This window comes from Maniola jurtina, chromosome 16 (genome assembly GCF_905333055.1).
Source record: "Maniola jurtina chromosome 16, ilManJurt1.1, whole genome shotgun sequence".
Taxonomy (NCBI): Eukaryota; Metazoa; Arthropoda; class Insecta; order Lepidoptera; family Nymphalidae; genus Maniola; species Maniola jurtina.
In genome coordinates this window covers 10968067-10993120 of record NC_060044.1, presented here as the reverse complement: position 1 = coordinate 10993120, position 25054 = coordinate 10968067, and the positions used below count along the sequence as shown (strand labels likewise).

At 36.2% G+C, this 25054-nt stretch overlaps 1 protein-coding gene across 1 annotated transcript; it reads right to left on the bottom strand.

Moving 5' to 3' along the window:
* Positions 1-1051: 1051 nt before the first annotated feature.
* LOC123873246 (4-coumarate--CoA ligase 2-like) lies at positions 1052-22785 on the bottom strand. The gene is made up of 9 exons (XM_045918015.1): positions 22465-22785; positions 11575-11785; positions 10418-10780; positions 9099-9284; positions 7170-7291; positions 4871-5041; positions 3369-3539; positions 1589-2900; positions 1052-1470 (listed from the first exon to the last, which is right to left on the bottom strand). Exons 1-8 carry the CDS (start codon positions 22654-22656, stop codon positions 2610-2612), a joined length of 1707 nt encoding a protein of 568 aa, XP_045773971.1. The 5' UTR covers positions 22657-22785; the 3' UTR covers positions 1052-1470; positions 1589-2609.
* Between the last annotated feature and the right edge of the window lie 2269 nt (positions 22786-25054).

Genomic DNA, 25054 nt, shown 5'->3' with positions numbered 1-25054 from the left:
ATAAGTATTTTCACAATTCATAAAATTAGATCATCATCTTCATTATTATTAATAACAACCGATAAACGTCCACTCCTGGACGTGGTTCTTGTAGGAACTTCCACACGCCACGGTCTTGACTCTTACGCCGTCTTAGCTTTGTCCATAGTCCGCTGAGTAATCTGATCTGTCTTATGAGGTCAAAAAATCCTTATAAAATGGGTAAAATTTATAACCTAGCAGCACCACATTCAATTTACGCTCGGGCAGAGGTTATTTGTGCTGTGGTGCGTCACCACCCAAGCGTGTAACATCCAATTATAATCTTTAATGACTACAACATTCAGTCTAAAATTGAATGAGCCTGTTATGCATACTGATTGCCATAGGCTACGTGATCAACTTGTGGCAAGTAACTTAAGTTATTGTGGCGTTGAGTTTAAAGTTCAATTTGGTATGGTGACTTTTATTTAAGCACACAGTTGTTTGTATTCAATAGTATTTACTATTATTCATTAGATAAGCGGCAGCATGTAAATAGCATCATTAAATCGTCATCAACTGATCAGCCCTATGGCATCGTACTCGTGATTATCAGTTTGGTATCACGTCATTATGATCATCGCACTTATCATGTACTGAATTTAACATACTTGCTTACTGAAGCATAAAGTAGGTACTTAGGCACCTATGTATATGAAGGGTAGCAGTGACAACCCAAAAATGACATAAGTACCTACCTAGGTAACTAGTTACGTAATATGGCAACACGTAGATTTTGCCGATGTTCCTTAAAACGTAGTTCCTCGTTCCATGAATTTTCCAAAACCCTGTACAGGTTAGTGTAAAAAAATCGCTCAAGGGCGAGTGAGATTCTCACAACAAGGGTTACGTACCATTGCACAAGTATTTTTTAACCAGTATTATAATATTTAGGTAGGCACTGCAAGTTAATGACGGACAACGCTATCTATGATATGATTTAGTAAACATTGACATGTTTACTAAATAATTAAATTAGAAATTGAATTCAAGGATAAAAAAAAATTGGGTATCTAATTAATTAATAAAATGCTTTTTTCAAACAATTTTATTTCACAAAACATTATTAAAACAATTTCTTACAGTAATTTACACAATATAGTTAGTTATACCTACCTAGTACCTACCCTTACTTAGTAAATACCTGATTGTAATTTAGTAAAAAAAAACAATTATGAGTGAGTACCTATATTTTTTTAATTATTTATTTAATTAACTAGTTTTTAAATTTACTTAGATACACATTTTATGAAACTAGTGAAATTAATATACTGAGCTACGTAATTATTGTTACCAATCCCTAACAAAAATTCCTCAATTGAAAAAGCTACTGTTTGTACCTATTATGATAAAAATCACAACCATAATAATATCTGTTATTATGTGATATAAGTAATAGGAATAGGCACTTTCACAAATACAATTATTGGATAAACCTTAAAAACCTCACTGTTATGTGTAAAACTGCATTTATTAATCGTGCATGTCAAATAATGATTCAGTAGCCAATAAACCATGAGTTAAAGTAGACGTGTTTCCTTTCTTCTGAAAGCCAATTCAAGTGAACCTTATTACCACAACACTCACTTATCACGTCCACAAATGGAACACGTCTTATCCTAACATTTTTATATGGCCCCAGTAAACAAAACCAAATTTTAAAATAACCAAATAGGTATACTAGATATTATAATACAATAAACATATTATTAACAGCAAAACACGCATGGAAACATTTAGAGATCATTCAAAACATTTTCAATTTAATATTATAAAAAAATTCTAATAAAACTGATTATGCCTATACCACAAAATTTTAAATACAGTAAGGTGCTATTTTGAATTCTGTAGCAGCTGATATTTATGGAGCATTAGAAATAACTTTCGAAAAGGACTTTAAAAACTAACGCTTTACTTGAATAACTTACTGTAATGTAGATATTTTTGAGATATATTTAAGTTATAGTTTTAATATATAATATGTAATTGTTTATTGTCCCAAATAAATAAAATAAAATATACCGTCACATTTTTCTGTGACGGTTAATTATTTTTCTCATATTAAAGCGGCAATTTTCGCTATTGTTTTGAGTATAGGATTTTGTTATTTAATAACATTTTAGGAGTTCTGCTAATTTTATGAACAAGAAATAGAAATAGACACATTCCAATCAGTCGTACTTTATAACTATTTAGATTCTTAGTAATTACTTTATAGGTAGGTGCTTGTAGATTTTCTTCCAATTCCTTTTCCAATATCTTTCCAGAACAAGGTTTTGGCATAATATCATTGACAAACTTCTTCTATCTTCTTAAACGACGCTACTTTATCTGCAACATAATTTTGTTTTTCTTCAGATGACCAGCTTTAAGCTTAAATATTCTTCTCGATGACGAATGCTTTGAGTGCTTATCCGTATCTTAAGTGTAAATGCAGCCTTAAATTACTTGGCAGAACAATGTGTAGATATTATATACCTATCGAAAATCAATATCACGTTTGAACGAACAAATCAATTGAAGCTGAAAAGCAATCAGCAGACCATGTCAGAATTTCACGCACACGCACTACATTTTCATAAATACAACTACGCATAAATTTTCTTCAATTCTTTTCTCAATATCTTCCCCGAACTGGTTTTCGGAATGTTATTGACGAATACAACTTCTTCTATCTTCTTAAAAGAAGCCACTTTGTTGGCAACATAGTCCTGTATCTCCTCTGATGAAGTGTTAAGCCCGGTCTTCTTGATGATGAACGCTTTGGGTGCTTCCCCGTAGTATTCGTGTGGGACGCCTATGACTGCTGCGTCTTGGACGGCGGGGTGTGATCGGAGGATGCTTTCTAATTCCGCTGGGGCTACTTGCATTCCTTTGACCTGTGAAATAGATATAAAGTTGAGTGAAAAAATAAAGTTGATAAAAAGAGTAATTTGAATAATTTTATTTAGGAATTGAAAGGAATTTTGCAATTCGTCCCCCTATAAAATACTCTATTCAACCCTAGTGCAGGATCCAAAACAGTCAAGAAAACTGTATCCATTAAAGCTGTCAATTTACTAATTTGATAAAACAATTATATCAAAATTCATAAGTCCTGACTTAGATTCAGATATGGGTGGAAGAGGATAGTGCTGTGAAAAAAGCATACATGGGTTATTCAGAAGTCAAACCTATCTCTTGCATGCCCCAAATACCTTTCGTTGGATAGACGATGCGTCCAAAGCTCTGCAAGCCTTCGAAAGAACCGACTGACTTGAAGTCATACAGGGTACCAGAGGCCAAGATTATTTTTGGGTCACTGAGCAATTAAAGTAAGCACGTAACTGTATTTTATTATGTTATACCTTTATAAGCTCCTTTATTCTATCAGTAACATATGCTCCATATTTGGGATTGTAATACCCCAAATCGCCAGTCCTGAAGAATCCATCTTCTGTCATGGACTCCTTTGTCGCCTTGGCGTTTTTGTAGTAGCCCTTCATCACTGTTGGTGATCTGATGCAGAGTTCTCCTGACTGTAACAGAACATTAAAATATTTCCTGCATTTTATTATCATCATCATCAACGGCTGATAGTCGTCCACTGCTGGGCATGGGCAGTGACGGATTAAGACTACTTGATGCCCTAAGCAACCCATGCCTGTGGGCCCCCCTATCCGTATGTCAACTAGAATCGGTCTTTAATTAAACCTTTACCGCCTAAAAACATTAGTTTTTTGTAAAATAAGATGATGAGATGTAACGTACTTTACAAGTGGAGTAGGTGCGACAACAATAAAAACCAAAGCATAATTATTTATTTATTGAAATGCGCCTTGCGGCTTTCGGGGACATTCGAATTGTCGGGCAGCGAGTGGGCAAGCGGGAGTGGGGTTATGATTCTAGATCGGACTCTATGTCAACTTAAAACGCGCGAATTTTCTAATTAGTCCTAGAAAAGTTTCTACTCTCACGAGTCACGTGACGTGAGAGTGAGACGTGAATGCCCTAAGGACAGATTTTTTTGTGCTTCTTCTGGTGCCCCCTCAGACGTGATGCCCTAGGCAATTGCTTAATTTGATTAAGGGTTAATCCTTCACTGGGCATGGGTCTCTTGTAAGGACTTCTACATGCCACGATCTTGTGCTGCCTGAATCCAGCGGCTCCCTGCGACTTGCCTAATGTCATCCTTCCACCTAGTGGTAACACTGTACTTTCCGGTGCTAGATCACTATTCCAGCATCTTGGGACCCTAATCTATTTTATCACGCAGTAATCACGATCGGTAGATACAATTTTCCATTGTTAAATTCATAAGGCAATATACTATAAACTAGAGGATGCCCGCGGCTTCGCCCGCGTGGATTACGGTTTTTTAAAATCCCGTAGGACCTCTTTGATTTTCCGGGATAAAAAGTAGCCTACGTCCTTCCCCGGGATGTATCCCATGTCTGTGCCAAATTTCATCAAAATCGGTTCAGCGGTTGGGCCGTGAAAGCGTAGCAGACAGACAGACAGACACACTTTCGCATTTATAATATTAGTATGGATATATCCAAAAGTGGAAGCATAATTTTTGAAATTTTTATGATAGTATTTTACCTACACTTCAAGGCGTCAGAGCGTCGGGCGCGAAACCAGAAGACGCAGGTTCAAATCCTGCTGGCTCCGCAATTTTTGATATGTATTATAAAACTATTTGGAAGCATACAGGTTGGTGAATTTGGGTTGAAAATTCACGAGTAACTGATGGCTGATGTTACAAGGCATGCCTTTGCTTGTAATATCTTCAGTAAATAGCTACAGCTGAACGCTATGCCCAGCGAGGAACATATCTGTTCAAACGACGATGATTGATCACACTTACCTCTCCAATAGGTACAGGCTGTACAGACACAGGGTCAACAAACATCATCTCAGTGTTAGCCAGTCCAAAGCCGCAAGACGAGTAGTCGACGTCCTTCGTGCCAATGAATGTGGACGTTGCTAAAGAAGTCGTCTCCGTCGCGCCGAAGCCTTGAGAGAACTCCATCTTTCCCTTGAAAACAAGAACAATTTATTCTAACACACATCTTCAATCTCCTTATCTTCTCTGCATCATTTCAGAAAACCATGACACAGTAAATTATTATTTAGCTGATTAATGAAAAGTCATTAATCACTAAATAATGATAGGAATTTTCTTACAAAGTCAAAGTCAAAATCATTTATTCAAAGTAGGTACAATAAAATTGTACTCCTTTTGTTGGTCGAAATTGTTTTTGTACGATATAGTGGTGATAATTAATTACGTAACTTAAACCTAAAGCTACGAGGGTTCCAAGTGCGCCCAAGTCTGAGAAGAGTACAGTATTAACAGGCTCCGAGAGCTTATTGTAAGGAAACTCCGTATTATTATATTCGTGTACAGAACTATGTGAATCCTTCAGAATCGTTACGAGTCGGCTAAGGGTGCGATTTCCTATCTTACGTTTAAAAATTATTGGGATGAAGCGTATTATCTAAGCACGGAGGAGACGAGACGGAAACGCCAAATTCTGACCTCCAATAGTCGATTATCCAGTTACCGACGTTATAAATTATAAGCTTCTTTCCACGTATAGCCATGAAAAATTAGGGCAGTATTAAGACAGTACAAGAGCAAAGACGTTTAAAATATATCTATATTAAGAACAGGATAGCTAGGTCCCGAACGATACCACACCATACTTCATGACTTTGGGCATAATAATATTTTTGCTATAAACAAGGCGCTGCGCTTCGTGATATGTGTGCGTGGTACAATATTTTTTATTATTGTCGAATTTTTTGAACGAATTAAACATAATAATTTGCGTGATTTCATAACCATTTGATAAAAACCCACTTCTTCTAATCACTAGGCAATTATTTAGGATGAGCACTTAATTTTACAATTTGACTTGTAAAATTTATATTTAGTTTTAAGTGGTATGATTTTATGATAGTTAAAATCGTAATCAATAGGCACATTTATTATGAAAAGATTAGATACCTAATTGCATCGACGCGCCTACTATTATTATCTAAGCTAATCTAAAAAATGCCAAAGCAATACCTATTGTTGTGTAATATAAATCCGAGTAGACACAATATAATGTTGATATATAGGCTATCGCGGTTTGTATGTAATTTTAAGCTTTCAAACATACTATGATTGACTTTTCATGTAGGTACTTAAGTATGACAAAAATGTATTCATTTATAATGCGTAACAAATGAGTTCTCCACGCGCCATTCTAACTTTATGTGTATCATGTCAAAACAATTGTCAAAACTACAATTTTAGTCCTTATTTTAAAGGTGAACCGACTTCGTCTGTGGCGGCGTTTGCTGGCAGTGACAGACCAATAACATATAGGATAAGTTTGCTGGCGCGCGTATGGTGCTTTTTTGGAGTGTTTTTTTGGGCGCTGCGTGTATGTCGGCGGGCGCCGGCACAGACGAAGTCCATACTTATACATATAGTTTCCCTAACTTGTAAATAACTACAAACTTGACATTGGCTTATCAGTGTAAAGCCAGATGAGAGAGAAAAAAAAGGTGAACCGTACTTTTATCATGACAGTTGACCCATAGAGTTGAAATGGCGCGTGAGAAATCATTTTGTACGGAGTATAATATAACAATAGGCAAATAGAGAATTCATAGTGTATTCATAACAACTGGCCAATTATTATTAAAATACAAATTAGGAAAAAGAATTAAGATTTTTATCCAAATTTTCACGGTCAACATGTTCATGACATTAACAATTTGTCAGATGAGGAAATAAACTTTAGTGAAGTTAATCTTTAATCCTAGGTTGAATTAAACGATTTACCTAAAGTGAATGATGAATTATTCATAACAAAGACGTCAATGAAAATCCCTACAGGGAAAAGTTCAAAATTCTTTTTTAAGGAACCAAATCTTTGAGCAAGTCTTAAATTTTTTTTTTGAAAAATTTCCTGTCATATTGTAGAGATGTCATATTGTACCTACGCAAACGCAGATGCACTCTCTATTTCCTTGCTCTCAAAGCCTAATGAGACGGCAATCCGACACGACCGGAGGGAAATCAAGCACAGGACGGGCGGCTTTATAGGTACGTGTTTTCCGAGGCACGGGAAATTGTTAACACAATAAGGCGGTAAATGCATACTTACATTTCCTTTCTCCAAAAGTGCAGTAACATCGGAAGACGATAATGGTGCGGCGCCGCATACAATAGTTCTGACATTCTTGAAATGGTCCTTAGTTACATCTGGATGCTTTGCAAGGAGAATTGCTGGAAAAATACAATTTTTTAACTAAAGTTAAGATTTTTTAAATCTCGGCGGATCAATAGAACGAATAGGTGTACCTACGTAGGTACGTCCCAAATGTTTAATCATTCCATCGCCAATGAAGATGTGCAATGAGATCAATTAATCATCATCATGAACCATCACCGGCTCACTGCTGAGTACTGGTCTCCTCTCAGAGTGAAACGGGTTTGGCCATAATCTATCACGCTAGCCAAATGCGGATTGGCAGATTTCACATACCTATTACACATTAACAGGGCTCTCTCCGTCACTCGTTTCATACAATCGTAGTTCCAATTTCATTTGAATATTAAGCAACCAAAGTTCATGAAATTTTGCAGACATATTCTAGAAACTAATATCTGTGTCAGTGGTGTTTTAGATTTTTCTAAAAATATGTAGCAAAAATTACAGGGGCTCAAAGATTCATATGAAAATTCCTAAGACCGCGTAACTTTGAAACCAAATATTTTAACAGAAATCTGGAAAACCACAGACATAGATATTAGTTTCTAGAATATGTCTGCATTTCATGGACTTTGGTTGAAATGAAATTGGAACTACGATTGTATGAAACGAGTGACGGAGAGAGCCCTCTTAAGTATAGAGAATTCTCAGGCAAGCGTTTTCCTTCACCGTTAAAGCATGTCATATTTTAACTAGCCGATGCCCGCGACTTCGTCCGCGTGGATTTAGGATTTTCAAAATCCCGTGGGAACTCTTTGATTTTCCGGGATGAAATGTAGCCTAGGTGCTAATCCAGGATACTATCTATCTCCATTCCGAGCCAAATCCGTCTAATAGTTTTTGCGTGAAGGAGTAACACACTCTTACACAAACTTTCGCCTTTATAATATTAGTGTGAAGTGTGATTGCTACGCACATAACTACGAAAGGAGGTGCAGCTGTGTGATTGACTCAATCTGGACCCCCAATTTGGGGGCCGACGGCTATCACTGCCCATTAGGTAATACAATCGGTCTAAATTAATATTTACATAGTAAATTGTAATACCTGTTAAGTACTAATATAAGACCCTACGTGACTTCTACGAGTGCTATAAACTTGGTCACGCAAATATTTAAACTACTATTAAATGTTTGCAAAACTCATAGTTACTTAGCTCTACAAAGTACAAAATCAGAAAGACGACTGCCTATATGAATAGTATGCGCTATGTCAGGGTCTACCACAAAATCAGAATGCAATAATTGGCAGTTAGTGCCATTTATAGGGCAATTAGTCAAGGTAAGCGAAACCTATAGGAAATAGGCATTATACAAATGCTATCGATAAAGTCAAATCTTCACTGGTGCAATAAAACAATTTGTACCTATTATTAGGGTTCCGTACCTCAAAAGGAAAAACGGAACCCTTATAGGATCACTTTGTTGTCTCTGTCTGTCAAGAAACCTATAACGTACTTCCCGTTGACCTAGAATCATGAAATTTGGCAGGTAGGTAGGTCTTATAGCACAAATACAGTAATAAATCTGAAAACCGCGAATTTGTGGTCACATCATTTAAAAAAAAATTAAAATGTGTTTCAATTTTTAAAGTAAGATAACTATACCAAGTGGGATATCATATGAAAGGGCTTTGCCTGTACATTCTAAAACAGATTTTAATTTATTTTTTATTTATTTATTTATTTTATAATTTTTATATAATATTATATTTTATAAATTATTTTTATTTTTATTTTTGATTTATCGTCGAAAAAAATACCCGAGTACGAAACCCTCGGTGCGCGAATCTGACTCGCACTTGGCCGGTGTTTTAACTTACCAACAGGAGGCACTACATACAGAATTGATGGATTCTGATTCCTCAGCACATCGAAGTAAAGACCAGTTGAGAACCTCGGCAGAGTCACCAACTTGCAGCCGTTAGTGAAATGACCCAGTAACGTCACCACCATGCCGTATATGTGGAAGAATGGTAGAATACACGGGACCACGTCTTGGAAATCACCTGAAATATGCCACAAAAGGTAAAATAAAGTAAAAGTAAAATATTCTTTATTGTACACCAACAAGACATCTATACATATAATAAAATTGTAGAAAAGTGGTGTCTGTACAATGGAAATATATAAAAAAAAAGTAGCAGGGGTTGTTATTATATCGATGCCGAACCCGAAATTGTAATTAATTTTTTTTTTTGTCTGTTTGTCTGTGTGTTTGTGCACGCTAATCTCAGAAACGGCTTATTCGATTTAGATACGGTTTTCACTTATATATTGTAGTAAGCTTCACTTAGGATTTAGTGTTTATTTCATGTCAATCGGTTCATAAATAAAAAAGTTATGTCAATTTAAAGAATCACGGCGTGAGCGTCCGTGGCTATATAAAGCGCGAAAAGTCACTATTCCACGCAAACGAAGTCGCGGGCACAGCTAGTAGTAATATATAAATAACATTATATAATAAGGTATTGCGTTAAACAGAATTGCACTTTATTCATACAACAACCATGTTTACCATACATGGCATCTGGCATGTTTTGAACATCATTAAAATTTTTGAAGGCCTTTAATTTTTTTAATGAACTTTAATCGTAATTTTATTCGTGTCACGTAATTTCAAACTGTAGCTCATAGTATAAAAAACAGAAAAAATAAGTTAACTGAACTTTTTCTATGTAAATAAGGCACTAAAATAATTCATCAAAAACAAGACAAATAACAAGGCAATTAACTTCATATCCTGAAGTTATTACAAGTGTAAATTACAAATTTATAACATCCCCGACAAGTGAAGGTTACAGTAACTAGAAAAAAGCTGACAACTTTCAAACGGCTGAACCGATTTTCTTGAATAGCTAAGAACACTCTCGATTAAGCCACCTTTCAAACAAAAAAAAGCTAAATTAAAATCGGTTTATTCGTTTAGGCGCTACGATGCCACAGACAGATACACACGTCAAACTTATAACACCCCTCTTTTTGGGTCGGCGGTTAAAAATAAGAAGATGGACTTGGAGGCACAGGTATCTACGTAGCCTCAAATCTACTTATTTTTTTGATTCCATCGTGTTCTATCGTAAATCTCACCAGTTAAGTAGTTAGTTTAATAGTTTATTATCATCACTTAAAGTTAACTTACCGTGTGTTAAAATTGGAAAACAATTCTCTTTGACGGCCATAATTTCAGCTGCAGCCAGCAAATTCTTATAAGTTATCTCCACTCCTTTAGGAAATCCTGTAGTACCACTCGAAAACGGTATGATAGCTACATCATCGTCCTTCTTATCAATTGTATCGAGTAAAACATAGTCCGCTTCCCCGGATTCGGAGATTTCAGAATACCGTATCACTCCAGCAGGCACCGGTTTATTAGGACTATCAACAATGATTACTTTAGCAGAACTTTTTGCAAGTTTCATTCCCTTCATTACGTTTTCGTAACTTTCCGGTATTGTTATTATTACTTTTGGCTGTGTTGTACTTATTTGGTGGCTTATTTCGACTGAAAAAAGTGTGTAGGAGTGAATTGAAGGTGAAAACATACTAATAACTGATACACCACACCGAGTTTGAATCAAACTGAATGCTCGTAGTATGATTCTAGTTTCTAATCTACGTGACCTCTTTGAGCACAGTGTTTCATTATATCTTCGTGTTACGTTTTGTTAGTCTTTTGCATTAGCATAACGAATACCTAGTTTTTAGTTGGGACAACGACTCCTTTATATTTATAGGCCACTCTCAGTTTGTTCTATTTCCTACATTTGTATTTATAGACTTAGTAACCATGTGCTCAATTTCTTACACGCGTAGGATTATACGATGCTAGACACTTAGCATGTCTAAAATAGTTTTCATTTGCTTTTTTCCTATTCAATCTGGTAGGTAGGTACATATTTTCAATCTTCATGGAACACTGAAATGTACCTACCCTCTACCACAAATCATTTTATTTTCTACAAGTCTGTCTGGCACTTTTCACGGTGCTGAATCGATTTTGATGAAATTTGGCAATCCACTAGTCTAATATAAGACGTAATTGAGTATTGAGTAGTTTACATTTAAAGCGAGAGTGAATAGTTATCCTTTAGGTAAAGGGGTTCCAACTTCCAACATCATCATTGTTATTTATTGTAGTCAAACGCAAGCCTATTTTGCAAAAACTCTCCCCGCATCGTCATCATCATCAGCTTTTAGAGTCGTGGTTTCTTCTATTAATGGTATGATGATAAATGAACAGATTATCCTTCTAAAATCTTGCCTAAATAAAAATCTTAAAATGCTTGGTTTACTTACTTTCCTTATAAATTGGATTCACAGGACTAAAGATGCATCCAGCCTGTATTGTACCGAATGCGACGATAGGGAACTCTGGGCTGTTAGGCAATAGTGCGGAAACTACGTCGTTTTCTTTTAAACCTAGTTTCTTTCGCAGGGATGTTGCGAAAATCGCCATATTTTTCCTAACTTTTCTGTACGTGTAGCTCTTCTTTGTTTCGGCACATTCCTAGAAAAAAAATGAAAGATTTAAGTATTTAATTTAGACAATATTAATGAGTATTTACGTGGTTGCGATTAGTAAACTAGAACAAGCATGAGTAGTTGGATTCGTGAATGTGGGCTTGAGGCTCACAGTTCTGTTAGTTTGGGTCTGAAACTCTATGGAATTTGCCAATCTCCTTTGATGTTTACATAATTTTGGCTATTGTAAGAGCATGATTAATGAATGTTGGGAACAGGAATGGAGAGAAACTATTACTACTAACGCACGAGAAACCGACAGAAGCAGTTACACAATTTGAAAAAGTTGATGTCTGAAAAAGTTGGCTTTACAATTTTCTTCGATAGCTCAAGCAATGAACCTTTATCATCGCGATGAATTTTGTTTAGGATACTCTTTTTCATTACCATTAAGAGTAGGTAATATTTGTAAACTCAATACTCATTAAACCATCGATTCCCAAAAGTACTAGATAGAGTTCACAGTTCTGAATACTTCTAGTGAAATAGACTTTTGGAGAATTTTGTTTTCTATAAGTAACAGAAATAGAGAAACTATAGTATAAATACATTGCTTACTACAATGTATCGATCTACATAATATATCTATACCTACAACTAGCTCCTTTCTCTCCGTCTAAGGTAGTCAACCTCATTCTGGTTTAGAAAATGTTCGAAGCAGTCAGACCACAGTCAGACAGACCGAAGATTAACGACCTTGGTGTCAGATTTTATAATGTTATGGCATATAGTTTACTATTCGATCGACAAGAGAAATTAAATTATCGCACTAATATTATAAAGCCGAAAGTTTGTATGTGTGTGTGTGTGTGTGTGTGTGTGTGTGTGTGTGTGTTTGTTACTCCTTCACGCAAAAACTACTGGACGGATTGGGCTGAAAAGAATGGAGATAGATTATACTCTGGATTAGCACATAGGCTACTTTTTATCCCGGAAAATCAAAGAGTTCCCACGGGATTTTTAAAAAACTACATCCACGCGAACGAAGTCGCGGACATCAGCTAGTTTCATACTAGTTTATGCCCGCGACCCTACCCGCGTAGACTACAAAGTCTATTTTAGCCCTTAGGTGTTGAATTTTCAAAAATTCTTTCTTAGTGGATGTCTACGTTATCTGCACGCCGAATTGCAGCCCGATCCGTTCAGTAGTTTGAAATATACGTTGATAGATCAGTCAGTCAGTCAGTAAAGGATGATGATGGATGATAATAAATTTTAGCTCACAGACACAACAATATTACCTATAATAGTATTTTCTAGTTTTAAGTTTAATTAATATTCAAGTTTAATTGTATCTTTATTTTTATTCTTGTTTTTGTGTGTGATTCTGTATATGAGCTAAATAAACCTTTATTTATTTATTATTTATTTATAATGAGGTAGGTATTATATTCTTCTACATTGTAGAACGAAGAATCTCGTCCCAATTCATTGTGTCAACGAAATTATTGCATACCTTGCTCTTTCAGTTATCTTATCGCAATTAATTAAAGCCCCCTATTAAATGTTATTATCATCTACGCGTGTAGGCTAAAGCCTATAAAATATATCCGTATTCATATCAATATCCGTAAAAAAATGCCCTTATCAATTCGCGTGTGCTAAAACGTTAAAGTGATAACAGGACATTGGCATGTATACGTATTTAGAATACTGACGTCGACTATCTCTAGGTATACCTAAATATTTTTAACCTCAATATAAAATTCAGAAATGAGAATTTTTTTTGACTTTCAAATATCCGTCTGTTTCAAACATCATAGGTCCTGTATCTGCAACCTACAATTTTTTCAGGTATGGTTTCAATAGAGATATTTTGGCGTGAGTGAGACTGATGAATGAATAAGGCTTATTCAGTTTATGTACCCTAAAACAGCAACCTAGGGTCAAGGGTGTACATTAGGATACGTCGTGTTTGACTGTTCGTCCGTGAAACCGTGAATTTGTGTCTAGTGCTGTTTGAAGGCGGATAAACGGAAGAAGCGAATGAATAATCTTATATGGTACGCCACGGAATAAAAAATACATAATTTACAGAATAATATTTAATATACAGAATTTGGTGAATTAGGCATATTATTATGATATTAGAAAGGGAAATCATGGAGCAAAAATTAGTCGGTGATTAAAAAATGTCGCTAATTTCTTTGGAAAAGTTTTCCTTAAAGTTATTAAATATCTGTCTTATCGGTATGACTATCAGTATATCTACTTAAATATTGTTGAGTGATATAAAGCTATGCCCATAAATTTTAGTGGGCTATAATATGACCTCACGTTAAAGTATACAAACTACTTAGAACTAATTTAAAGCAATTTAAGTAGGTACTCATTTACTTTAGAGCTAGAGACTATAGACTATGCTCCGTTAGTACACCGAAAATGTACAATACTTACTAACAGGTAGGTAGGTATTCTTTTTGGCATGATATTAATGAAGATGAATGCGGTTCCATACAACATAAGAGTGCATTACAAAGATGAAACATACTTATAGCTTTTTGTCGAATTAAATGACTACATTATTCAAAGAAAAAAAAACCAGCCAAGTGCGAGTCAGACTCGCGCACTGAGGGTTCCGTACTCGGGTAATTTTTCTGACATTTTGCGTGATAAATCAAAAACTATTATGCATAAAAATAAATAAAAATCTGTTTTAAAATATACAGGTAAAGCTCTTTCATATGATACTTCACTCGGTATAGTAATCGTACTTTGAAAATTGAAACACATTTTAATATTTTTTAATGATGTAACTACAAATTCACAGTTTTCGGAATAATTCCTTTACTTGTCCTATAAGAACTACCTATCTGCCAAATTTCATGATTCGAGGTCAACGGGAAATACCATATAGGTTTTCTTGACAGACACGACGGACGGACGGACGGCTTCTCACGTTTAACTATGCTATCGATCAATGACTGAAGACATGAATCTTTTATCGAATGTCTTCGGAAGATAGGCCTACTGCACTACATTGTGTACAAACCACAAGGTAGGTATGTCTGTACCAACCCACTGATAAGGCTTCGCTCAAAACAAGCAACGCCCGATAGAAATAAGCTGGGCTTACTCATTACACTGATTTAATTTTAATGCGATTACATAAAACAGTAATTCGACACCTCTATGCCATAACATCGTATTCGTAACTCAATTATTATTTTTTAACCCCCGACCCAAAAAGAGGGGTGTCATAAGTTTGACGTGTGTATCTGTGTATCTGTCTGTGCATCGTAGCTCCTAAACTAATGAACCGATTTTAATTTAGTTTATTTTGTTTGAAAGGTGGCTTGATCGAAAGTTTTCTTAGCTATAATCCAAGAAAATCGGTTCAGCCGTTTGAAAGTTATCAGCTCTTTTCTAGTTACTGTAACCTTCACTTGTCGGGGGTGTTATAAATTTTTAATTTACACTTGTCTCTTTATTTGTTCAATAGAGAGCAATGTTTCGAAAGAGGTTTAACCGCTGAATCAAACTCGGTTAGGCTGTGTTCGGGAAGCTTCGAGATGTCGTCTAGTCTAAAATTCCTCATTCATGCAATTCCAAATTATAAGATGAAATTAGGTAAGTTGTGGTAATAAAAATATAATCAATAAGAAAATCACGGATAAGACATAATAATAAAATAAGTTATTTATTTCAGGCAATTTTTCAACTTAAATTTTTTCATTTTTATTTTTTTAGCAATAGGTACGATAAGTACAAAGTTTGTTAATTAGCAGGTTATACTCCGCTACATGATTTTTAAATTACTAGGTACGTAAGTAAATGTATGAAGGTTAGCTATATAATAATATATATTTGGAGTTCTGTGAGGTTAGCCATTGAAAGTTCTCTAAAGCCTAGAGTCATGTCTAATTGAATAGAACAATAGGTGCGAAAGTAATGTCTGTACATTGTACAATGTTCGTCGTGCGAGTGAAAGTGAAGGAAGGTCATATCGGTACGTTGACTGCAAATAAAAATAACTTCTTAAAACAAGCATGCCCGTAGAATGTAGATCGTAGCTCGACGCAGTGTACGTGTGCGAAATTCTACAACCTGGTCTGGTACCAGCATGCCTAGTAGTAAATTATAATATTTTTTAAATACTATTTTATGTAATTTAAGGCCCTGGCTTCAGCTTTTTTAGGTTTACAGCAGCTCACAAATAAAACCAGTTTAAGAACAAAATAAATGGCGGCGGCCGTGGAGCCGAGGCCGGTGGCTTCAGTCTATAGTTATCCTTATCTCAACTCAACCTAGCCGGCCCACTACTGAGAGTGGATTTCCTCTCAGACCGGTCCGATTCTCGACCGGTCGGATTTCCGGTTTTAGGCCATAGTCCACCACGCTAGCCCGCGGATGTGCAGACTTCAAACATCTTTGAGAACATTATGCAGAACAGGCATGTAGGTTTCACAATGTTTTCCTTCACCATTAAAGCAAGTGATATCCATACTTCCGTACTATAATATTATAAATGCGAAAGTGTGTCTGTCGGTCTGTCTGTCTACTACCTTTTCACGGCCCAACAGTTTAACCGATTCTGACGAAATTTGGTACAGGGTCAGATTATATCCCGGGGACGGACATAAGCTACTTTTTATCCCGGAAAATTTAAAGCGTTCCCACGGGATTCCTAAAGACCCATCCGCTTAACCGATTTGTATGACCGAGGTAGCTTACGTCCCTGTAATTGACATTCAAAAAATTTACTTTGACTATTAGGTGAAGTCATATTCAAGGTAAATATACCCGGATGTTGACTTGTCATTGTGAATTCAGTGCTTGCAAAAGATAATCTAGACATAATGTACTCGTTACATGTAGACATAATTATGTTATGTAGGTACCTAAATGTAAAGAATCTCTTTCTTGAGAGTACCTAGGTATAGGTAAGTAGATATCATTATAATATTATTGTGATGATGTATTACGAAGATGACTCGTCTTTTAAAGAACTACTCGTTTTTTAAGGTATTAAGGATTTTCCCCAATAGGTAAGTACTTATCCATAATGTTAGGCATTTTTAGGGTTCTGTACCAAGATGGTAAAAAGGAACCCGAGCATGGATGGAAATAAGTAAAATTGCCTAGAGTTGATAGTTTTAATATGAACTTTACGAGAAAAATAGCTAAACCTTTGCAAGTTTTAGTATAATTGCGCACCCAAATAAATATTTTTGAAACGGTAAATCGTGTTCCTAAACCAAATAACTTTTTATCATGGTTCTTGCCAAACTACGGAACCCTCGGTGGGTGAGTCTGACTCGCATTTCGACGGTTTTTTTATAACATGGTTTCATGGTTAGTTCGCGATAAGTACGTCTTAATATGTGCCGTGATATTATTTATGATTACCTGATAACACGTCACTTATGCGTTCTTGCGATAAGCTCGTTTATATTTTACGTTAGCTAGAAAAGAAAGAAAGAAAAATAAACTTAAATTTACATTAAAACAAAAAAAACCAAAAACCTATAAACAGGTATCTACTCTTTTAAATTCAGATACAAGTTAGCCCTTGACTGCAATCTCACCTGGTGGTAAGTGATGCAGTCTAAGGTCTAAGATACCAGCTTACCCACTTAATTACAACTTACTAGGAGACTAGGACTAGGACTAGGAGACTTATAGGCGAAGACTCTCCTTTGTTGGCGAAACTTCAAAGTCTCGATCACCGCCGTAAGGTCGCCGGCTTATCGGTGTTTTATAGGATATATTTCGGAGAGTGTGCACAGGAACTTTTCGATCTAGTCCCCCGGGCTTCACCATTTTACCACCGAACCGCAAGACGTCGGGCGAGTTTCCATCCTTATGTCGTCGACATTCCATCTACACGCACGAAACGTTTTGCGTCTTCATTCCTCATACGCATGGCTAAGGTTTTAAAACAAGAGTGAATAGGCACCTTCTAGGTAAACGCGTCCCATCTTAGACCACATCATCACTTTCCATCAGGTGTGATTGTGGTCAAGCGCTTGCCTATAGTAAATAAAAAAAAAACAATGCACACATCTCCGATGCGATTAGGTAGGGGTGCGTGCGCGGGATCTTTATCACATGAAAACTTGGCAGAAGACTAATAAAAGACTCAATCAAAGGTTATTTTTACCATTTCGAAGGACACTACGTCATAGTTTTGATAGAATTGTTTTGAAGGCAGACTCAATCATCGAGAAATAGGTAGGCATTTAAATTGGTCGCTGAACTCAATAAACACTAAGTACTGAATCATTGAATTGACGACATTCTTCTAGGCTAAGTATATAGGTCAATAACTTATAAACAACGTAACTGCGTAGAGACTTTGTACTGAAATGTCAACAGTCCAATGACTGTGAACTGTACCCTTAGCACGATCAAGTCCCATGCGATATCACAGTGTGAGAACTAAGGTGGAGATCTATAGAGTGCACTTTGACTCAAGACACTGTTAAAATGAGACAGTGTTATTATCGGTGGCATAAATCTGTCTCGTTTTAACTGAAACTTAAGCCTGAACAAAGTCAAAGTACGCTCTATATCTCGGCCTAAGAGGGTGAGAGACATAATCTCCTCACTCAACTCTTAAAATGGGATATCCTCTCCAAACTAAAAAAAACACTTGTGTGACCTACAAACGCCAGACTTGATAATTTTCCAGGCTTTTGTCATATCTGTGTTAACTCATAACTGGTGTTAATTGTTACCTACTTAAATACGTTATTACAATGATCAACCCCCGACGCAAAAAGAGGGGTGTTATAAGTTTGACGTGTGTATCTGTCTGTGTCATCGTAGCTCCTAAACTAATGAACCGATTTTAATTTAGTTTTTTTTGTTTGAAAGGTGGCTTGATCTAGAGTGTTTTTAGCTATAATCCAAGAAAATCGGTTCAGCCGTTTGAAAGTTATCAACTCTTTTCTAGTTAATGTAGTCTTTAACTTTCACTTGTCGGGGGTGTTATAAAATTTTAATTTACGCTTGTTTTATAAATATTATTAGTAATAAACATAAATACGTTTTCGTTTCCACGTGTGACTGCGAATTGAAAGAAAACCATCTTGAAACACTGTCGCACGTCAAACGACAAAACTGATAGACGAGTAAACTCACGAGTCGAGTCCCGCGGGAAATTATCGCCTCAGCGTCATGCTAAGGCTGCGTGGGTGTGTCTCGTTCTTTGGACCCGATTTAGAGATTGGCGCAATGAATTTGTTGTCAATTTATTTTATTGACTGTTGTTAGCAGTTTTTTATTCGAGAATAGCGACCCGCCCCGGTTTCCTACGGATAGCACAAAGTATGAATAGATTTCCGATTAAAAAAAAAACCGGCAAGTGCGTGTCAGATTCGCACACTGAGGGTTCCGTACTCTGGTATTTTTTCCAACATTTTGCACGATAAATCAAAAACTATTAAACATAAAAATAAATAAAAATCGGTTTTAGAATGTACAAGTAAAGCCCTTTCATATGATACCCCACTTGGTATAGTTATCTTACTTTGAAAATCGAAACACATTATAATTTTTTTTAAATGATGTAACCACAAATTCGCGGTTTTCAGATTTATTACTATACTTGTGCTATAAGACCTACCTACCTACCAAATTTCATGATTCTAGGTCAACGGGAAGTACCCTATATGTTTCTTGACAGACAGACAGACAGACAACAAAGTGATCCTATAAGGGTTCCGTTTTTCCTTTTGAGGTACGGAACCCTAAAAATTTTTTTTTTACTCATATAGAAGTTAGCCCTTGACTGCAATCTCACCTGGTTCTGAGTGATGACGCAGTCTAAGATGGAAGCGGGCTAACCTGGAAAGGCAATGACAGTTTTAATTAAACCCATATCCCTTTGTTTTCTACAAGGCATCGTACCGGAACGCTTAATCGCTTGGCGGCACGGCTTTGTCGGTAGGGTGGTAACTAGCCACGGCCGAAACCTCCCACCAAATTTTAGGGCGAGAGAACCTTTTTGGAAACCAGATAAAAATAAACTGCTCATAGATATTTGAAACGTTGCAATTTTTTTAGATCTATTTATGAGGAACAGCTCATGTTTAACAGCTCCCAGGGCTTCGCTTGACATCGTGAATCCACCTCGTGGGAGGTCGTCCATTACTGATAAGTAGTATGGTAGTTGCTGATATATGGATGGTATATATTGCTATTTAAGATACGAATATTTTGAGTGCATGCGCTAAAAGTAAAAAGAGGCCAGTTTGGATTAGCAGTTAGATGTGATAAGTGATAACTGATAATTCATGTTCTTTATCAATTTCTTATCACAAGTGACAAGGCCCCTACTCAAGATAATTGCAATAGGTATGATTTAAGCGAACTCGTGTCTTTCTATCTCTTAGAACGATAAAGATGCGACACTTCTTCGATGAATTTAGATTTTTAAAAATCCCATAGAAACTTGATGATTTTCCCAAATAAAAGAATTTTATGCCCCTCTCAAGGATGTAAGCTATCTTTGTGCGAAGTACTTAGATGATGCCAGCCACTTCGTCCATGTGGATTTAGGTTTTTAAGTTTTTTTCGGAGTTATGTGCTTTTTAATTAACGTGCTTTAACGGTGAAGGAAAACATCGTGAGGAAAGCTACTTACCTGAGAGTTCTCGACAATGTTCTCATAGGTGTGTAAAGTCCGCACTTTGCCAACGTGGTTGTCTATGACCAAACCCTTCTCATTCTAAGAAGAGAGCCGTGCTAAGTAATGAGCCGACGATAGGTTGATGACGACGACTCCATTCAGTAGTCGCAGGCGCTGGGACCGGGCCGCTAGTGGCTGGAGCGGAGCTCTGGCTGGCGACCCTGGAAGGACGACCGCTTACTGTGGCGCAAGCTGTCGTGCCTACATGCAAAGTGCACGAGGCCAGGGGAGTGCATCTTTCAGGATGAGCCCACTGGGCGTCGCGCAGGGGAGGCACCGGCGCACGTTCGTAAGAGTTCCCGGAGCCTCTTAATATGCGCTGAGGATGGCCATCGAGGGGGTTTTAGTGGGTTGAAATCCCACATAACCCGATCTCTTCTCAAAGAGGTCGGGTATCTTGTGAAGATTTCCCCCCCGTCAACAAAAAAAAAAAAAAGGTTGATGACGATAATGAAGATGATCATGGGGGTATGAATACTGACTTGGTGCTTTGCTTTTTTTGATAGTCAAAGTTTAACCGTAACTTTAAGCGGCTGATATGAAACTGGGCCTAAAGTTTTTTAAACTATTTTGAGGACGTCAACGTCTGTTTGCGTTTTACGTGATGACGCACTTATACGAGCCAAAAGTCAGCACGTTTGAAATAAAATTAACTTTTTTATATTAAAACTCATTAAATTGTTTCAAGTAAATATCCAAGCAGTAAATAACAAAAAACATTAATTTTACTACGAGCTTCAAATTAGTTTTAACAACATTATTTTAACCTTTACTTAGACCTGGATATAAAGTTGGTAGGTAGGTAATTACGTAATGTGCGAAAAAATTCAAACAGCACAGGTATGAATAAATCCTAATAATCCTAATGCCTAAGCAACTACATTAAATGTGACTCTGGTGTGAAAATAAAATAAAATGTTAATTTAACTAGTTAAAAAGTTCAAAAATAGTTAAGAAACAAGTTTTACAATGCATACCTACCTAAGCTAGCACTAAGTATTAAATATTATTTTGTATCTAAGCATCTAAGTATTGTTTGTGAACTCTATCTCATAACCAACTGATAGATAGATAGAGCTACATTTTTCTCGAGTGCTGTAGCTTACAAAGTAGGTAAGTACCTAGGTACATAATGTATAAATTAGTTAAATAGGTAGAACGGAGAACCTGGATTGGTTTATTTTGTATGAACTCCTTCGATCATTTTCTCATCGAACTCAATTCTATTTAAATCGGTCTCATAAAAACTCAGTAATTTACATTTATTAATCGTGACTTTAATGACTTATTAATTAAATGATATTATCGTAATTCAAATTAGGTAACTACTCGTACCTAATAAATTTTAATCGCTGTTTGATGTCTTTTACCGGTAGAAGTGACACCGGTGTCTTTCTCTCAATTCAATAAGTAGGTACTTTGTGTTTTATGCTTTATTTATTTTAGCTTATTTATTTATTTCAGTCTGAACTAAAATATTATTTATTTATTTTATTTTATTTAAAACAGCGGCGATGCACGGAGAGTTCAGGCGCGCCCAAGCGCAACGTGCGTCCTCCGTGTTTTGTTGTTACTTAGAGTTTTCGAGAGGGTTTCAGTAGATAAGTATAACAATTTTAACAATATGTCACATTATACTAAACGCATACACAGTATATTATGGTGAGTTACGATAGTTATCAAAAGCCAGTCAGCCAGCCAGTCAGCTCCACTCCACTCTATCTGTAGGTATGCGTAGGCCTTTGACCATGTTTTCCTTTTTTTTTCATTAAACCATTAAATAAATTAAACTTAGAAAATTTTATTAATCTTAAGTAGATAGGTATGATAGACCGTATGGCTATTTTTTTTTAAATAGGTATTTAATTTATTTATTTAACTATTTCGCTCAAAGATATTTCAAAAACTTTCGCTCTGAAATATTTAGGAGCACACTAATCTATTCCTTAATGTTACTTTTTTATCGACTTCATAAAAGGAGATTCTCAATTCGTCGGAATCTTTTTTATTTTAATCTATTTTCAACTTACCACAGCTACGTGGTCCTGAAATCCCGCCGAATATTTCCAGACGCGGTCCAAAAACCTCATTCTCGGGACCTCGACGTCGCCAAGAGGCGATTTGATGATGAACTCCTCATTTTTCCTCGACGCAACACTGGTGGAGAGTTTCCTGAGCGACTTCAACTCTCTGATTTGACGTAAACACAGTTTTCGCGCCATGCTCGGAAATTCGCGCGTACCTATTCTCTAGCGCTACACGAAAATAACTGAGCGGTCGTCGCCACTCGGTGTGGCCGGTGGCGAGGCGAAACAGCGGAAGCGTTTTGCAAACTGATAATAGTTGCTTGCGAATCTAAAAGTCAATATCGCGGTTCATTTCGTGCTAATTCTAGGGTTCACACTTCACAAACCAAGTAGGTACTTAGGTAAGCAATAGCTGATGAATTAAAAAAAATTGTGAATTCTCTTTGCGCCTCAAAATCAGGACTAGGTAGTCACTCTTAGATGCGTTTTATGCAAAATAATGAAGTAAACAAGTGAAAATTAAAAATTTATAACACCCCCGGACTGGCCCCGACAAGTGAAGGTTACAGTAAGAACTAGAAAAGAGCTTGATAACTTTCAAACCGCTGAACCGATTTTCTTGGATTATAGCTAAGAACACTCTCGATCAAGCCACCTTTCAAACAAAAAAAACTAAATTAAAATCGGTCCATTAGTTTAGGAGCTACGATGCCACAGACAGATACACAGATACACCCCTATAACAGGGGGTATATAACACCCCTCTTTTTGGGTCGGGGGTTAAAAAATAAACTTTAATATGGCCACGATGGCATGCCATAGCTCAACCATGCCATAGGTCAACTATTTATGGAGCAAAAATATAATGTGCTAACTACCTGCCTGCAGTTTTTGCTTGTTTATGTGAGTACCTAATTACTGTCTGAGCCAGAGTCCTCCATAATGTTTTTAAAGGTGTGAAGTCTGCCAATCTAGGTTCACTAGGCCAGCGTGGCTTGCTTTGGCTTAAACCATTCTCATTCTGAGAGGAGACCTGTGCTCAGTAGTAGACCGGCGATGACTTCATGATGATGGTGATGATTAAACATTGATGAATGCAGTTAACTTACTCTCTCTATTTGCCTTCATCAGTTGTTTTCAGAAGCTCTTATTAAGTACCTACATAGTACATATAAGTACCTAAGCACTTACCTACAGTACTTACCTTAGGGTTCCGTTCCCAAGGATGCCAACGGGACCCTAACGAAGCCTCCACTGTCCATTCGTCCGTCTAACTGTCAAGGGGCTATATCTAGTGTACCGTAATAGCAAGAGAGTTGAAATTTTCACAGAATGTGTATTTTCTATTGCCGCTATAACTACAAATAATAAAAATGTCTAAATGGAAGTCATGAAATTAAAAAAATTAAAATGATATTGGCGCACGAGTCCGACTCGCACTTGACCGATTTTTTATCTTTTTAACCTCCGGCCCAAAAAGAGGGGTGTTATAAGTTTGACGTGTGTATCTGTGTATCTGTCTTTGGCATCGTAGCTCCTAAACTAATGAACCGATTTTAGTTTGTTTTTGTTTGAAAGGTGGCTTGATCGAGAGTGTTCTTAGCTATAATCTAAGAAAATCGGTTCAGCCGTTTGAAAGTTATCAGCTCTTTTCTAGTTATTGTAACCTTCACTTGTCGGGTGTGTAATAAATTTTTTATTCACACTTGTTATACCTAGGTACTCATCTATAAACAATTGATTGACATAGGTAACCTCTAGATTCTAGTAAACAAGATTGCAACCTCAGTGCCTCAAGGTTGTAATATTTCAATAATAATTTCAATTATAGTGTTTACCTAGGTACTGTGGTTAATTGAAATATTATTGCAACATAGTAATTATAATAAATAATCAATTGTATTGTTTCCAATTACATTTAATTACTGAACTTTATTACTCAATAAGTAGGTACAACTAATCTAATGACTGAATGAATTTAGTAACTAATACCTATAATTGTACACTATTTTTATAGTTTTTTTTATTTCTTTTGGCATAATATGTTGAGGCACCTTTGAGTTATATTATATCGATTATATATAATATTTTTTACCCGACGCGGCAAAGGAAGGGTTATGATTTTAGCAGTCTATGTATGTATGTATGAGCGTGTGTATGTTTGTATCCAGATTGTGCCTAAGCGCCTAAACTACTGGGTCGATTTTGATGAATGAGGTGTCAATTGATTCGTCGTAAAGGCCCTGGTGACATAGGCTACATTTTATACGAAAAAAATTTACCTAACGGATGTTACATGAAAAAAATTATAACCCGACTACGGAAAAAATGAGACAACTTGAACCCGACTTGGTACAAGTAAAGAAACAATATTGTGCTTAGTGCTATCGTCGTCTTGATTGAGATTCAATACAAAGGCCGTGGTCGTGCGTAAAATAATACAATGTAAATGAAACCTCAAATAAAATGTCATAAAATTTATTTTCTCATAAACACCATTTAACACACGCCATTTTTGTATAACAAGGTAACAATAAAGTTAACAAAATAAGTATTATAAAAAATATTACAAAATATTATATTATTTTAGTGT

Bases quoted from the DNA above. Each gene is read 5' to 3' on its own strand.
- LOC123873246 (XM_045918015.1), bottom strand. From the start codon at position 22,656: ATGGCGCGAAAACTGTGTTTACGTCAAATCAGAGAGTTGAAGTCGCTC. The intron at 7,292-9,098 runs GTAAGTTAAAAC...GTATTTTTCCAG, and splicing joins GTATGTAGTGCCTCCTGTTG to CAATTCTCCTTGCAAAGCAT. The intron at 2,901-3,368 runs GTATAACATAAT...TCTATTTCACAG, and splicing joins GAATAAAGGAGCTTATAAAG to GTCAAAGGAATGCAAGTAGC.